The sequence below is a fragment of the Electrophorus electricus genome, chromosome 25 (assembly GCF_013358815.1).
Source record: "Electrophorus electricus isolate fEleEle1 chromosome 25, fEleEle1.pri, whole genome shotgun sequence".
Taxonomy (NCBI): domain Eukaryota; kingdom Metazoa; phylum Chordata; class Actinopteri; order Gymnotiformes; family Gymnotidae; genus Electrophorus; species Electrophorus electricus.
This window is the reverse complement of record NC_049559.1, coordinates 9,384,021-9,400,722: the sequence shown is the minus strand read 5'-3', so window position 1 is coordinate 9,400,722 and position 16,702 is coordinate 9,384,021. Positions and strand designations below refer to the sequence as shown.

General features: G+C 46.3%; 3 protein-coding genes across 5 annotated transcripts in view; 1 reads left to right on the top strand and 2 right to left on the bottom strand.

Moving 5' to 3' along the window:
- mao (monoamine oxidase) overlaps positions 1 to 3,686 on the bottom strand; it is a 28,707-nt gene extending 25,021 nt beyond the window's left edge. The window contains exons 1-2 of one of the 2 annotated variants that reach the window (XM_035523039.1): positions 3,604 to 3,684; positions 3,444 to 3,482 (exon numbers count right to left, since the gene is read on the bottom strand). In XM_035523039.1, the coding sequence (XP_035378932.1) occupies positions 3,444 to 3,453 (10 nt within the window). In that variant the 5' untranslated portion in view covers positions 3,454 to 3,482; positions 3,604 to 3,684. Of the gene's footprint in view, positions 1 to 3,443; positions 3,483 to 3,603 lie in introns of both variants that reach the window. The other variant, XM_027005250.2, reaches the window with a different exon arrangement.
- A 2,373-nt stretch (positions 3,687 to 6,059) lies between these two features.
- Positions 6,060 to 16,071, bottom strand: ndp (norrin cystine knot growth factor NDP). Its single transcript, XM_027005144.2, has 3 exons — positions 15,916 to 16,071; positions 11,159 to 11,546; positions 6,060 to 7,220 (listed from the first exon to the last, which is right to left on the bottom strand). The coding sequence occupies exons 2-3, from the start codon at positions 11,348 to 11,350 to the stop codon at positions 6,996 to 6,998; spliced, it is 417 nt and encodes a 138-aa protein (XP_026860945.1). The 5' UTR covers positions 11,351 to 11,546; positions 15,916 to 16,071; the 3' UTR covers positions 6,060 to 6,995.
- Positions 7,227 to 10,483, top strand: LOC118240808 (seminal vesicle major clotting proteins). Of its 2 annotated transcripts, none has more exons than XM_035523044.1 (2): positions 7,227 to 8,760; positions 8,833 to 10,483. In XM_035523044.1, exon 2 carries the CDS (start codon positions 8,997 to 8,999, stop codon positions 9,615 to 9,617), a length of 621 nt encoding a protein of 206 aa, XP_035378937.1. In that variant the 5' UTR covers positions 7,227 to 8,760; positions 8,833 to 8,996; the 3' UTR covers positions 9,618 to 10,483. The 2 variants fall into 2 exon arrangements, with proteins under 2 accessions (XP_035378937.1, XP_035378938.1); XM_035523045.1 differs by having other exon boundaries at positions 7,227 to 9,300; positions 9,337 to 10,483.
- Positions 16,072 to 16,702: the final 631 nt, after the last annotated feature.

Below are 16,702 nucleotides of genomic sequence, written 5' to 3'. Positions count from 1 at the left end.
TTAGGCATATAAAGCAATGCATCTGTTTAAGTGAGCTTTTTTTGCATTAGAATCCATCCCCATTATATTTCAGTGAAATGCACTTTAAAATTGTCTTACACAATACTGTACACTGCCAAAGGGATTTTGCAAGTGTTTATGAACTCAGTGCAAAAGGGTCACTGCAGCTAGAGTACCCCGAGCAGGCTCACACTGAAGTCAACAAGTGGAATGGAGGAGCCCTCACTTACGCTCTCTATCTTGCATCTATTGGTGCTTGTTTTTCCTGCCGCCTTTCCAAAATCGGAATACCAGCGGTCTTTACCAAGTGCAGGACACACACCAGGAAACATCAGAGTCAGCAGAAAGCCTCAACAATCAGGTGTGGAATTCCCAGCCATTGAGCTGTATGCCCAAGGAGAGCTAGTCTACATGAGCAATGTACCACTGCTCCGAAGCACACGCAGAAGGGAGTGATTTTCACAAATGAATCTATTAAATGCAAATGTACCAGCATGAAAAGTACAACATTTTCCTTTTAGAATTGTAAACATATCAGTAATCAGTAATAGTTTTTTGACTATAGCAACACATCATCAAGTGTTAGGTGCTCTTCATTGGGTTTTGCAGTGCAATGCTCAGAAAAACACCCTTGAAGCCAAAAATGACAACTAATTGGACTTAATTTAAACTTTACTATGATCTCACAAGAATTCATTTGGAAGTTTTGGTCAGTTCCATATGAATTAAGTGTCAAAGAAATCATTGTCAGCTAAACTCACCCAAGCACTAACCTTAACCATTTCTACATATTCTATATTTTCACCATCCTTAAGCAAATGGAATACAAATTTGCAGCTGTAACATCCTGCCGGGTAAATTTCCTAATATTAATCAAATATGCATCGACATGCTGTCAATGTGACTGGGACAGACAGGGGAGAGTGTATCCTAACTGCTGATGACCAGTGACTACTGCCGGGAAAGGCTACCCTTAGTACTCAGAGTCTAATCATCCGATTGCTAGAGTTCCACTTTTCATTTAAAGAGAGATAATATGATTTTCAATACCTAGGAAAAGGTTTATGTTTTTTAGAAACATTTATGGCTGTTCTTGTTTGCCTTTCAAGGCGTAACTTCAGAAACTGTGTAAACATGAACCACTGAAATCTGCCTCGTTCATGAACACGTGGCGCGCGCAGAACAGCCGAGCACAGCGTCTACCGGCCGGCACTCTCTCCTCGGCCCCCATCGCTCTGCTAGTTCTGTCACTGTGGCACAGGACAGGGAGAAGACATCAATAGTGAGGGAACTTTGTCTCTTTCTCTGTCTAGCAGATCCCCCACGGTGTGGAGCACGGTCACTTTTATCAGACGGAGTGTTCTTCAACACCACTGCTTGTTGGATGTGAAATACTGGGTGTGTAAAAATGAACTGTCAGTGTTTTTTAGTATTTCTGCAAAAAACAAACACCCAGTGGCTTTGCACATAACTGGATTTCCAAGCAGCTCCTGGGACGTTAGTAAAGGATCACTAAAACAAAGCCTTAGTTCTGTTCAGCCTTCATTTTGGAGCTTTGATTAGAGAGGGTACCTCTGCTTTCTAATAAAAGGTCATTCAGGGGGGAAAAAAAATGGTTGTGCAACAACCAACTGTTGCGGCATGGAACAACAAAGTAACATTGTCACTTTTAAGGAAAGCCACTCAAAAATACAAAATATCACTTTTAATACATCTGTCACCACACACATTAGGCAGTCTAGTGTCTAATCCATTCACTCCCAATCTCAGGACCTGGAAAGCAACTGATGGTAATCTTGTTACGCGGTGAATTTGACCGTGTCTGAAGCCATGAAGCAACAAGCCTTGTTCCACTGACAGAGACAGCGTCTCATAAAAACTGGTGAACTGATACAGGAATAATGATTAACGCAGAGTTCGACTGCGCCTGCTAAAGTACAGCTCCAAGCACTGCTGTTATATGAGAGGATGTATAGCTAATAAACTGCACGCATCATGTGAAGGGACCAAGACTGTGGATTATCAGAACGTATGCATGGCACTTTGCCCCAGTAGAAGGTGTATGGGAAGGTGTATAATTTCTGAAGGAAACTACTTTCCTAGATTACTAGCAGGTGCCTGGGGCTGTGGGTGAGAGTCTGGTCTACTTCCAGGAACTTGTGACATCTTGTTATGTTTCTATGAAAACATGCTCTGACTTTTTCCATTTCTGGGGTGAATTGGCAGATCTTTTTAAGCAGAGTTTATTACACACTGAGAAATCATCAAGTTTAAAGGGCCAATTTGGAATTTCCTCAAATCACAACAGCTATGAGACCATGACCCTGATAATGCGATTCTCTAAACGAAAACCCGATCATTTAACATATGCTGGGAAATGGCTTCTTCCTTATCAATGATGACTGAGTACTGAGGACTGATCAGTGAGTACTGATTAGCATTGAATCAATATTAATCAGTACTCATGGTGACTATGAGGTGTGCAAACAAAAATGCTCTCTAAAAAATGCATGTACAAACCATGTAGAAAAACAATTTATTTGGACAAGTGCACAAATGCATGAAGAAAATGCTCTCTTGCAAAAAAAAAAAAAAAGTGTCACATGGTCTAACAAAAGGATCTGAAAATAGACACAAACTACACATCCCACTTGGTAGGTTGTTGTTAGATGCCTAGAGAAACTGTTACAAATGCATTCAAACCATATACTGACGAGGTTTCAGTCTCACGCATACTGGTGAAAACTGGCCACCTGGTCACATATCTTGCCCATAGGTGGAGACATTCTAGGCAGACAAATGTCCATGTCAAATTCACAATCTATTAAGACGATATTCCTGTTTGCACGTGTCTATTGTTCTTTCTTGTGCTTTACACAAAGACAGCCAAATAAATAAGCCGCCAAATAAATAATTTCCATTATTACTGTAAATTATGAACAACCTAACAACCATGAACGACCTAACCATCTAACAGGGTGAGATGCTGTGCGCTTTACCAGTCAGTCCTGTTGAACTTCATCACTTATTAAAATTGCTGCCGAGCAAATGCAAAGAATTAACGCAAGTGGCGCAAATCCCCCAGACCTCACCGCAAGACGATCCTGATTGCAAAATGTAACTGCGTAACATTTACGCATAAACAGATACAATTTCGCCGAGGTGAAGTGGTGCTTTTCCGGCTGGGGTAGCACCTGTGCGACAAAACCCCCGAGAAACACGAACACCAAGTGGGCAGCTTGGTCATCGCACGGAAGAGGAAGCGAGTTCGGGTGATAAACGAGCTCAAATACATTGAAGTTTGTATCGGAAAGCAAGAAGTTATTTTTAAGTGGATGTTTTACAAACGGACGTGCAGGATTCCGGCTTGCCCTAACATGCGCTAGACATTTTTGAAGCGATGTGACATTAGAAGCCCGTTAGATGCTAAGGCACCAAAGTACCTTTCGCCATCGCGCATTGGAGACCGCGGCTTCATAACTCTAAAAACAAACAAACATCATTTTGAATTACGCAGTTCTCAATAGTGCAAACTTCCTTGAAGATGACCGTCGGCCCTAGGAGATCACATTTAAGCTGTGGCCCGAGATTTCTCACACTAACCTGATATGCCGCCCCCAATCACAATCACATCATACGCGTTGGCTTCCATGGTGTCGCCGTGGCTGCGGGTGAAGAGTGCGGGTCGCGTCCGTGTTACAGCGACACGGGCCCGCCGGAGCCCCGCCTGCTGACAATAAAGACCCCGCACCCTGCCAATCCTCCGCAGCGTTCATTCACACGCAATCTATACGTGTATGAACGAATAATAACCCGAAACTAAAACGTGGAGCACTTTGGATTCGATGTCTTTTGAAAGCGCAATCAATACATCGGTGATGTTCTAAAAGTCGACTGGACTATTTTATCCGTATTTGGAGCATTGTGATTAGATGCAGAATGATACAACGTCTACTTGACTGTCAGTGATAATCACATTTAGTTTCGCTGTTTATTTAAATGATTTAGTTGATCATACAAACATATGCATCCATCGATATCAAACTGTCTTATTTCATGCACTCTGCTGTAATGTTCCACAGGTTGGTCTTAAATATCCGAAATACCAAATTCAAGTTCGCAAAGAGAATCTGGAGATGGAGCACGCCCTCTCGTGGACGTATCCTAAATATTTTGTGTCTATTTTAGTCCGCGGGGGCCCCAACAACCCTGTGCAATCCCTTGGGAAGCTAGTGTTTCAGGTCTATCGTCAGCTTGAAATAATTAACCTATAAGACAGTGATCTGGTATCTAAAACACTACAGCGTTTTGTACCTTTTAAATTCCATATGTGAGCCCCTGATGCAGATACATGTTTTGATTAGTTGCTAAAGTTCCTGACTGAAAATACACCAACAGTCATCACTACTACAGGCTTGTTGGTCTAAAGGTGATTCTTACCTTGGGTCCTGGGTTCAGTTCCCAAATAAGCCCACCTTGATTTGCTTTCAGGTGGTGGTAGGTCAGCGGTTAAGGTACCGCTGGTTCAAACCCCACCACTGCCAGGTTGCCCCTGAGCAAGGCCCTTAACCCTCAATTTTTCAAGTTGTACTCAGTCATAATTGTAAGTCATTTTGAACAAAAGCGTCAGCTAAATTCCTAAAATGTAAATGTAATGGACTACTTAAAAAAGCGAAATTCCACGAAACTTTATGAAAAGGTCCAAGCGAAAATGCCGGTTATATATAACCTGCCCAGATGGCGCTGTGTCTGCACACGGGCACACTAGCGCCCATACCGAACATAACGCAGATAATCCAGATCCAGAGGTGCTTTCATTCTGGCGCATTAAATTACGCTCTCTGCATGGACAGTTCCCTGCTCTCGCTAGTCCTGGGAGACGGTACATAGAGAGAAGGCCCTCACCCAGATACAGAGACAAGAATAGCACTGTCCCCGTGGGCCCTTCTGGGCTCTGTTGACATATCTGTACTGAGGTGTCTGGTTCAACCTTTTCCACACTTGCCAGTGGTAAATATCTGAGAGTACATACGCACAATATCAGAACCATAAACCAACAACAATAATGGTGAAATACTTATACTTCAGACCTAGATCCAGGTGTTTGGACGTCGATTGTGTTGGGCATGTTCTAGTCCATCCAGTAGAGGGGGCTGTTTCATTATCTATACGTTTGAAGCTATTTCACAAGCACTCAAACAATCTTACCCCCCCCCCCCCGTTATAAAACAAATGTTATGTTTTAGAACATTTATACATGTTATAAAAATAACATGTAACATTACATGTTATTTTTAAAAAGTAACACTTTTAAATGACATATAAAGAACGTCAGGGAGATGATAGCAGCCATGAACAAAATCCATAATTCAAAAGCAGCCCATTTCTGCTTTGATCTCAGTAATAAAAACGGCAGCTAATATTAGCTCGAGTTTAATAAAGTGAAAAGCCAGGAGACATGTTCCCCTCTTCATACACATTAGGAGCTCAGCCTATTATCTCACGGAGGATCTAAAGGATATTGCGGTCAGTGGCAGACGCCGTGGCTTCGTCAGCCTTATTCAGGCCTGTTTCTTGGCCCAGAGCTCTCCCTCATGTATTTACCTCATGTATTTCAGACTTAGCAGAAGTGGCCTTAGTGCATTTGGTAATGACAGTTTTGGAACACGGAAATGGGAATAGGCCGCTTGGAACTTTATAGGCATAGTCCAAAGGTTAACAGCGATCTCCAGATGCTATATTCGATTTGGTGTGCTAATCATTTCTATCTGTATTATCACTTAGTTTGGCACGGTATAAAGACGTCCCTGCCCTGGCTCAGGGGAACTACTAGAACGAGGAACAATGAGCCACAACACGGAAACAAACTGATTACATATATCAAAGAAGAAAATTCAGACGGGTCATAAAGTGACACAGAACCCAAATAAGAGGCATCATCTGGGTGTCTGTCATGCTGTCAAGTTATCCATAAAGTTAATAATAGGTCGACTCAATCACGTCGTATCAAAAGACTAGCATATGCGTAAGTAGACAGCTAGCACAAGGCATACAGTGAGTCTGTAGAAACAAAAGGAAACCATTTATTAGTTTCATATGTGGAGCTGTCACTATTGTTATTGATTACAAATGTGTCCAGCAAACAAACTGTGCAATATCTCAAGGGGTACAGTTTCAACAAAGCAGGACAAAGCATTTCATAGAAGGCTGTATATCATCTGTTAGCAGAGACCGGTGGAATGCGGCTGTCTTGAAGCAGCGCACCGCATTTGTCTGGTTTTAAAGACGCATGACGATCTTTTAATTTGACAACTTACTTCTCCTCTCTGTACTGTAGACATCGTCCTTGACCAGATTCATACAAAGTGGTTATATTTCACTGACTTCAGAGTGCTTGAGCTGTAATTATAACATATTTTGCTTTGCACATCAACACCATATGGCTCACCTGGCACTCACACTGAAAGCAAACATCTCAACAAAAGCTAACGGAACAGTGCTATGCAGTTATAAGCAATCACGTGACAAACGCGACTTTACACAAATTACTCAGAACTAACAGAGCCCGAAAGGGCCGGACCCTTCTTGAAGTCTGAACATGTGTCACGAAGCTGCCGCAACAAGACGGGCGTCTCTCCTTCAGCTGCAGCGCCCGCCGCTCTGTTCAGCAGCTGCGGCAGAGACAATTCCCCGGCACTGCTCCAGCCTGCCATTCCCAAGAGTTCTCCCGCTTTTTTGGGGAACGTCTCCGGCCCACAACGGACACGATATCTTCGTTCTCTCATAACTGCAACATCACTGCCGGCATGTGTCATTTTTCCTCATTCTGCGATCAAAGCGATGGAATGCATTAGGAATGATTCAGCTGGCAAACACATTTAGGCCCAGGTGCCGGTAATGAACTGCGAAATCGTGTTGCTAATACGGACAGCAATGAAATACACAAAACACGGAACCGTTTGAAACCCGGGCCAGTCCCTCCTCGGCGAGCGCCATCAGTTGCATTCCTCGCAGCTGCACGCGAGGATGTAGCGGTAGGTGGCTGTTATCCGCAGGCCGCCCGAGCACCGCAGACGGACCGCCTTCAGTTTGGATGTGTGCGGGCGGCAGCAGAAGCACGTGCTCTTGAACGGCTGTTTGAGGACGGAGCTGAAGGAGACGAGGGGGTCGGAGCGGGACGTGTGGCTGCAGTGACCCTCGCAGCGTGCCAGCAAGACCATCTGTGGAGCAGAGGGCAGCAGGGAATCACACACCCCATTAACCCGGCAGTGCTAGCAGTTACACGCCCACGTGGGTGGTACAGAGGGCACCTTGGTTTATGTCTGCAGGCTCACACGTATATGCGCACACGCACCACGAACACTGAAAGTATAAAGATGTTGGTTTTCAAAGTGGATCGGTTTTCCGTATGTGCTGTGACGTCTTGAAGCGGGATTGAGACTGGAAGGCAACAGCATCAGGCAGAGGGTTAATGAGTCTGCTTAAAGTCTGCACTGAAGTCAGGATGGAGACAGGGTGAACTGTGCATGGTGCCTCTCCTGAGCCTCAGGACAGGGCTGAGATAAGCCGCTACAGAGGGTACACAGCTGTGAACAAAGAATGGGTCTGTGCTCCACACACGACCTTGCACCTGCGCTGAGAATTGGGGGGTGGACGATCGCTTCCAGGCTATAGCAGCCCCTGCCTTACACACATACTCACCACTCACAGACACACACATGCCCATCAGATTCACCACAGGTGCCATTTGTTTTTGACATTGATTTGTGGTTGACCGTGTAAAAATAGTAGAATTGCAAAGGTTATATACTCATCATGAGACCTGGTTTACAAGAATGACTCACCTGGGCTGTTATGAGGCACGGGGCTGGCACTGATAACAATCAAACCACCCACAGTAGCCTTTGAAAGCCTGTCCTTCTTGACAATTTTCCCATAATTAAAGGTTAACGAGTGACATCACAAGCCTGGCTGGACAGTTCCCATCGATGTTTCTCACAGATTGATAGACGCCAACATGACTCACTAGGCCTGTACACTGATTCTGGATAAAAGGTGTCCTATGCCAGCCCACAAGCCACACATTCCTGCCACGCTCCAGAAATGCAGTCCTGTGTCAGCTGTCCAGTGTCAGCCGAGTGTCACCCCCACTGTCAGGGACAACAGAAGGCTGGAAGACACAGACCTCTGGTAGAGGGATGGGAGAAGTAAGAGCCCACATCCATTTCCAATATGATTACTTCTAAAATGAGGACAGCTGATAATTGGCTTTAAAACTTGAGCTTTGAAAGTAGTTGCATTAAAGTTTTAGCCTCAGTATTATTTAGAACTATTATAGGTTAACTAGATTAAATTTAGGTTACATCTCCTTCCCTGGGAAAGTTTTTCTGCTCAGCAAAAAAGTATGCAAACCTAATTCACAAAACATTTGGTAGATACATGCCACGTGCAAGCCATCGTAGCATGTTGATAGGAATGAAATTTTAAAAAAGGATGAAATAAAAAACATGTCTGCTGTATGCTATGAACAAAAAAAAAAACAAAAAAAACTAAGCACCAGGAAAATGTGGTTGTCACAATTTTATCTCAAAACTTTTATCTCAAAAGTGGTGTTTTTCTCATAACATACAACAAGAAAGACAAACTAGCAATATAAACACACAAGTCCACATTCCTGCAGGCAAGAGATTTACTTATAGTGGCTAAGTGGTGTGTTACTGCATCTGAGACTGTAGCTGACAGGTACAGGTACTGTGGGAGGTGGTGTGGATCTGACAGGTACAGGTATTGTGGGAGGTGGTGTTGAATTGACAGGTACAGGTATTGTGGGAGGTGGTGTGGATCTGACAGGTACAGGTATTGTGGGAGGTGGTGTCAAGCTGACAGGTACAGGTATTGTGGAAGGTGGTGTGGATCTGAGAGGTACAGGTATTGTGGGAGGTGGTGTGGAGCTGACAGGTACAGATACTGTGGGAGGTGGTGTGGAGCTGACTGGTATGGGTACTGTGGGAGGTGGTGTGGAGCTGACAGGTACAGATACTGTGGGAGGTGGTGTGGAGCTGACAGGTACAGATACTGTGGGAGGTGGTGTGGAGCTGACAGGTACAGATACTGTGGGAGGTGGTGTGGAGCTGACAGGTACAGATACTGTGGGAGGTGGTGTGGAGCTGACTGGTACGGCTACTGTGGGAGGTGGTGTGGAGCTGACAGGTACAGATACTGTGGGAGGTGGTGTGGAGCTGACAGGTACAGATACTGTGGGAGGTGGTGTGGAGCTGACAGGTACAGATACTGTGGGAGGTGGTGTGGAGCTGACTGGTACGGGTACTGTGGGAGGTGGTGTGGAGCTGACAGGTACAGATACTGTGGGAGGTGGTGTGGAGCTGACAGGTACAGATACTGTGGGAGGTGGTGTGGAGCTGACAGGTACAGATACTGTGGGAGGTGGTGTGGATCTGACAGGTACAGATACTGTGGGAGGTGGTGTGGAGCTGACAGGTACAGATACTGTGGGAGGTGGTGTGGATCTGACAGGTACAGATACTGTGGGAGGTGGTGTGGAGCTGACTGGTACGGGTACTGTGGGAGGTGGTGTGGAGCTGACAGGTATGGGTTGACAGGTTGTCACCTGGTCACGCAAGTGGCTGCCTCTGTATTAATAGCAAAGGGGTTGCGTAGGTTGATCTTAGTCAGCACAGCTGAAATTTGTATGCAGGCCACAGCCGTCCCCATAGCTGATGCGGTGCGTAATACGCTGCTTTAGAGCTGTGACACAGCCAGGCTTGAGCTGCCGTCTGCCCTGCTATAGGACACCAGAGCTGGGACTCTGACTGTCCAGCCCTAGGCCTTTTGTGGGCTTGGAAATGGCTGAGACTTGGGTCTGAGTTCTTGATATGGACTGTTCTGGACATAAACTTGCCCTTCATTTATGGTTCCCAGAAACCGTTTTGAGCCTAAGCACAAGCCAAAAGTGATTAGGCTCCAAAGGTGTTTATACCGGTAACTGAAACAATTACCTTCAGCAAGAACTTCAGATATTCCCATGGAGCAGTTGTCCTGTTTAGACGCCCAGCTGGGTTATAGACAGGTGGAGTATGTGAGTCCTCTATAACCCAGCATGTCTACCTGTCCTTAACGTGTTGCAAACCACTTTCTGCCTAGAGCTCTTTGTCTGATCAGTGAAACGGGTCTAGCAGCAAGGCAGTACGTAATTCCCAAGGAATGGAATGGAACACTTTAGTGATATTACAGACTCCTGTCAGCGCACCATCAGTTTATAGGAGGCCCAAAAAAATTCTGCCTTTGTGAATCCCCTCTGTCTGATGACGGGTCGCAGCTGGGCTCATGAGAGCGTGGGGTCTTGGACCAACGGCACGCAGTTGAGGCTGTATAACCTGAGACTGTCCCTCCTGGGATCCAGGGAGTACCAGAGCTGCACAGGCCGCCTTGGCGGTCCAGCTCCCCCCAGTCAGTCTGGGGGAGTAAAACTGGTGGGATGACACAAGGAATGATTTAGTCAGTTCTATGCAGGGCTTTGGAGGCATGCCACAGATCTTTTACACACCCTGTGGGGGCTTTGTGGGCCTCACAGGCTGCCCGGACAAGTGCTCTCCACCAAGGTGTCAAAGCAACCAGGGTAATTCATGAAAAAAGAGCAGCACAGCACACTAAGTGTACTATCTAATCCAATAAATAAACAGACTTTATTTATTAGTCGGAAATTCTTATTAGAAGTACATTCCTATGGATGACAATAAGACCTTTCTTGACTATGAGACCTTTCCATGTGTCTGGAGACCCTCTGTGTTTCCTTGACCTTCTTGTTAGCAAGAATAGCGTAGGCGAGAAGGGTGTATTGCCTTACAGCAGGGTCTTACCTGGGGGGAACATTAACTGGAACTCAATAAACAGTGGAAGAGCTGTAGGAAAACCTGTTCCTGATCAGACTCTGCCTGTCATCTCACAGGCAAAATACCCCAGTGTGAGAGACCCCAGGGTCACCCACACACAAATGAGCATCAGAGCATGTCACAGACAAATGGAACTGATCAGAATGGTCCTGCTTATCACCCTTTCCCCACGGACACTTCTAAAAGGGTCATGAATGCACTCACATTCACACCAATAAGGAGCAGGTGTTAAGCCAAGTGGCTTGTACCTTGGAAGTGCACTTGTAGATGGGGTGTGTGATGGTCTCGACAAAATGGTGCCTCATGCACCTGCCAGGGGCAGCGTCAGCCAGGTAGCTGCCATCGGCCTTGCAGGCCACCTCGTGCAGGACGTCCAGCAGAGGACACGCGAGGAGCAGGAGGACGATGCCCGGAAGCCGCGGCCACCCCGTGCTCCTCATTCTGGCCCTCCCGGCTCGGACGCGGTGGCGAGGGAACTTCCCAGCAGGAGAACAGAGAGGGATGGAGCCACCCCGCCTACAGAGGAAAACACGCAGCTCTCTGCCAAGGTGCTGGTGCCACACTCGTGAACTTGTGTGTGTGGTGGGTTTGCTCCTCGAGTGTTTCCATCTCCTTCAGCTCTTTAGGTGTTCCTTTCTGGTGACAAGGAATGAAACAGGGTTAGTGCAAGGGTGAGTTACAAAAAAGCCCTTCCCCAGCTGCCCAGCTGGGAACATATGTTATCTTTTGTCAGTTAGGCCCAGCTAATGGTATGGAGCCCTGAGGCTCTTCCAGGAGCTAAGCAAGGCAGGTGAGAGAAGGCACAGGCCAAGCGAGAGAGACAGTCTTTGTGTTTGGGAGTCTGCTGACAACGGATGAACCGGGATGAGAGTCCTGCTTCTCAAGCCAGGAACAACAGGGATGCGCTGTATTTTGGCAGCCCACTCTTCTATTATTCCAAGAGTTCAAATACCAACAAAACATATTCCTGAGCATTCATCACAGAAAGGAGAGACATAGTGCAGTAATGAACAGCCTACAGCAAATAATTTCCCCAGAAATACATTTTTCTATTTCCATTTGAAGAAAGAGGCAGTAATTCTCAGAACATGATCACAAGTTAAATGCCAGCCACACACGCATATATATAAGTTGTGGGTAACAGCCCCTTAGACTCACCTTCAAGCTCTTTCATAGAGAGGAAATAATCCTTCATTAAAATAATACACTGCACTTTGTCAAACTTTTTCCAAGACAATTTCCTTCGCTGCAGACTAAGAGTTTTGTCAAGGCCCTGATTTGTTCTGAAATCCCAAACACATCGAGTTAATTTAAAAAGACCCAATTGTGTTATTATTTCTGGGGGGAATAATTTAACTTTAACATTCCTAGTGTGAGAAATGTAAGTATCAATTTATCTGTTAAAATAAATACTCTTTGAAATGTTTAACTGCTCCAATGAGCTTGTGCTGCAGGTTTTCCACAGGCAGACATCGCAGTCCGCTCTTAACCGGGATGCCACACATAGAGGACTCTCTCTGTTCATACGTTTTTAATATCAACATATCAGACATGCTGGATCACTCAGAGGCTGCCTTGCTCCGGGGCCCTGCCTCCTGGGCCCTGCCCCGTGACCACACCAGCCTGGCCCAGCAAGGTGGCGGAGACATCCCTGTTTACAAAGTGACTACAGATCCAGTAGAGTTCATTAAAGTGTGCTAATGAGCTCACAGAACAGGCATGCAGAAGCAGCCTGGTCAGCAATCTCTGGAGACTTCCAGTGCTCCAGGGTCGGAGAGTTGCCGGGGATGGGGGTGACCGATCCCCCCACGCACACCCAGCCCCCTGTGGGGAGCCCCTCCAGGCCAGGGAGGGAGTGAGGTGAGGCACCGCTGCAGCCTGCACACCTGCTGAGCGCCACAGATTTATAGAGCCCAGTGTGTCTACAAACAGCAGCTGGAACTTCCCATTTCCTCCATCTGAGACAACACCACGCACTGCCTCTGTCCGTATGCCCCCTCTGTCCCACCCTGGATGGCTATTTCCCCCTCTGGGTTTTGTTTACCTTTGGAGTGTGTGTATGTAGTGAGTGTGAACCTAACTGTAAATATCAGAAGGGGATCGCCTCTTCATTTGCACGACCCGCGTTGCTCAATTTCGCTTTGGCAGCAGTGCTGGCTGTTTTTGTCGTGCTGCACTGAAACGTTTCCTTTGATTAGCCCTCACATTTGAACTGTAGCCAAAACCAAAAGCTCTGTGAATAAATGCATTCATTTCATCACATATTACTGGAGCCGAGAGGTACTGATGGAACTAATGAAAAACCTAACCCAAATATTTTTCACATTTGACCAGGCTAATAGCCTCATTGGCAGCACATTTCACTGTGAAAACTGATCAGTGAGGTCTACAGTATCAAGTTAAACTTCGATCAAAAATCCCAGAGTCCATTATTTTTAATGTGCTGAGAATATTTATTTATTTATTTATTTTACACCCTGAGCCTGGTGGACCACCCTTTCACTGCAAAACATGTGCTAGTGATTGTCCTAACCTAACCAACATGTTTTTTTTTCCCACAGGATGAAAAGTGTTAAACATTCAAAAAAAATAAATAAATACATTTTAAAAATAAGGCACAAGCCAAAGGTGCATGAGACACACCAGAGCTGTTGTGTGGCATTCCCCAGGGCTAAGTGACCCTCAGAGACCCCCTGCGCACACACACACACACACACACACACACACACACACACTCACTCACAAACCCTCTGACCCTCAGTCCCTCCTCCTCCCGGGAGCCGTGTCCACAGCGGATGGCGGGGAGTGCAGCCCCGGTCTGAAGCGTTCAGACATGGACCTATGAAAGCACAGCATGGGACTTTTTGATGAAGGTGTTTGAAGGCTGGCGTGGGGCCTCACCGCCTGTACCATTTAGAACTGTGAAATTCCTGACATTCGCAAGTTGCCATGGTTATGGGGCTGTGTAGCGTAATCCTCACCCTCCGTCGCACCATTAAAAACTATAGACCATCTCAATTGGGGAATTAAAAAAAAGTGTTTTCTGAGCTCAGCTAAGCCTGGGCATTGTCACAGGTGATGCGATGGTTGTACACACGCACACACACACACATACACACACACTCAAGCATACACACTCAAGCATGCTTTGATGGATCTCAGGTAGCCTCTTGATATGAGAGTATGAGGAAGTGTCTGGCTCTCATCGCAACACTCCTTCCTACATAAGCTAAAGCACAGACTGTCATTTTTGAGGATGATTTTCAGACTGAAATATGCCTCAGGGTATGAAAGAGGCTGGAAAACAGAAATAATGGAATCCACATTATTACCCATCATCTCCACAGCACAGCTTTAGAGAAACCATTTATTTTAGTGCAGAACAGATTTTCCAGGTAATCCAGAACAATCCAGAAAGTCTTTACTTGCCATGTAGGTGCATCATGTAGGTGCATCATTTAGCCATAATCCTAACTATAATCCTAGCCAAACCTATTTTTGATCGCACAGTGTTTGCTGGTCAGACTAGAACAGCTATACCTGCAACTGCGGTTGATTTTTGTGACTGAAATATCAGTTACCTTGGAACAGTTGCTATGAGGGTTGGGGCTATGGGTCTATGGTTGCTGGCCCTCTGTCATACCTACCATCTCACGACTGCTGTTGTATTACGTCATTGTTTAGAGCTTGTTTAGTGCCCCATTGTTTCACCAGCTTTTAATAAACCAAAGGGCAGATTCCAACAGGGGGCCAAAAAGCTCCATCGGCCCCTCCCCCCCTCCATGGACCCATGTGCAGCTGAGCGGCATGGCAGGCCAGAGCAGGGGCACTGCCAGCCTGCTTTGATGCCACCAGCCCACAGCCCCCTTACGCCACATCTAAGCCCCACACTAAATATATCCCCTGCGATAAAGATAAGGCAAACAGTGTGGATTCAGGCGCAGTCTGGAGCCAATGACAGCAGACCTCGTGAGCTCATGCTAAGCTAATGTTAGCTTTACAGTTTAGGGTTCTTAGAAAAGGGTATGTGTGATTGGGACAATGAGGTACCAGTGAAAATCTTGGGTACACTGGAGTCTCCCAAGGCACATGTTCAGCAAATTAGGGATCTTGTCATGATGCCATATTAACCTTCCCCCTCTAATTCCACTTGTCCTTTGATTGTGTGTGTGTGTGTGTGTGTGTGTGTGAGTATGTATATATACATATAGAGGAAACATACAATAAACTGATTCACACACACACACACACAAACACACACACATACGCACACACACACACACACACACACACACACACACACACACACACACACACACACACACACACACGCACACATACACCACCAGACCAGTGGTGGGCTTTGTCTCAAATTGCGTGAGGAAAAGCATAAACAATCCAAGGATTATTTCTCATCAGGTATGACGGGCTGGCATGACCCAGCCTGTAGGGCAGCGGGTTTAGTGAGGGCTTAAGCTCTTAGCAGCCCATCCTGCGTCTATGCACAGCCCACGGAGCAACTCCGCAGCCCGCCGTAAAACACCACGCACCTCTCGACAGGGGCGCACGCTAGGAGCTCTCCTTGGGCTCGCCGCCTTCAGCCTGCTCCCTGTGCTAATGACTTTGGCTCGGCGCAAGCCTGCTGCCTCCCGACTCCTCACATCAAAGAGCCTGCCACACATCGCGGGCAATGCTGCATGATCAAAACCACGGAGAAATCTTTTTTTTTTTTTTTTTTTTTAATGACAGACATTATACTTTAGAGGCTGTATTGCAGTAACAGTATTTCAAAGTTCCTTGGGTAATTAAAAAAATATGTCACACAACACATTCAAAACTGGGTTTTGGGTTTTTTTTTGTATTTGTCAGCATATAAACATGTGACCTGCTGGATAGAGACAGCAATAAGAAGACTAAAGACTAGCAGTTTACAGTGATTAACCTGGAAGCTCAAGCAGGGGCTCCCTGGAGCTCTGGGACACCTTTAGATCCGTAGTGATCTTACCTTCTGCCAAGCTCCTCTTAATCCGCCATATCCAAACCAGCTACACCTCCCTGGACCGGACTGGAATAGCTTCAGCAACAATTGCTCTCTTACCCGCTTCCCTCTCCCTATCACGCACGCTGATTGTGTGTGAGCTCCCTCTCTCTCTCTCTCTCTCCCCCTCTCTCACCCTCCCTCCCTCACTCCCTCTCTCTCTCTCTCACCCTCTCTCTCTCTCTCTCACCCTCCCTCTCTCCACTCCCCCTTCCCTCTTCTGACATTCACACCCCTGGTTTTTATAGAAGAATCTGGGAAAAAAAAAAGGAAGGGACAGATGATGCACGTCTCAGGATGACCGTGGAACGTGACGCAGCACTCGTATATCACCCCCTGGACGCACACATGCACTCGCGCGCGCACACACACACCCTCCAGCTGACAAACCGACACACTCTCGCAAAACAAATGGGGATTCCAGCCACGGAACGGCTGTAGAATCAGAGAGCTGAGCTCGAGGCCGTCTCCATTTTATGAGCTCTGGGTTATAAAACTGTTAGCAGAATGAGTTTATTTAAAAACAACTACTCCCAGGACCACATAACCGGGCCCTGCAAGCCGCAGGGTCGCGGCTGCCTATGGGAGGTGCTTCTCAGCCTGAAGTTAGCTCAGGCTCTGCGCACACTCACACGTTAGGGTAGTGTTGGTGTATTGTTTTTATTTTAGCTCTCAGACACAACCTGCTTTTGAGAGGACTTTTTTTTTTGTCTACACGTTTATCATGTTTTCCATCCAAATAATTCTAGCAATT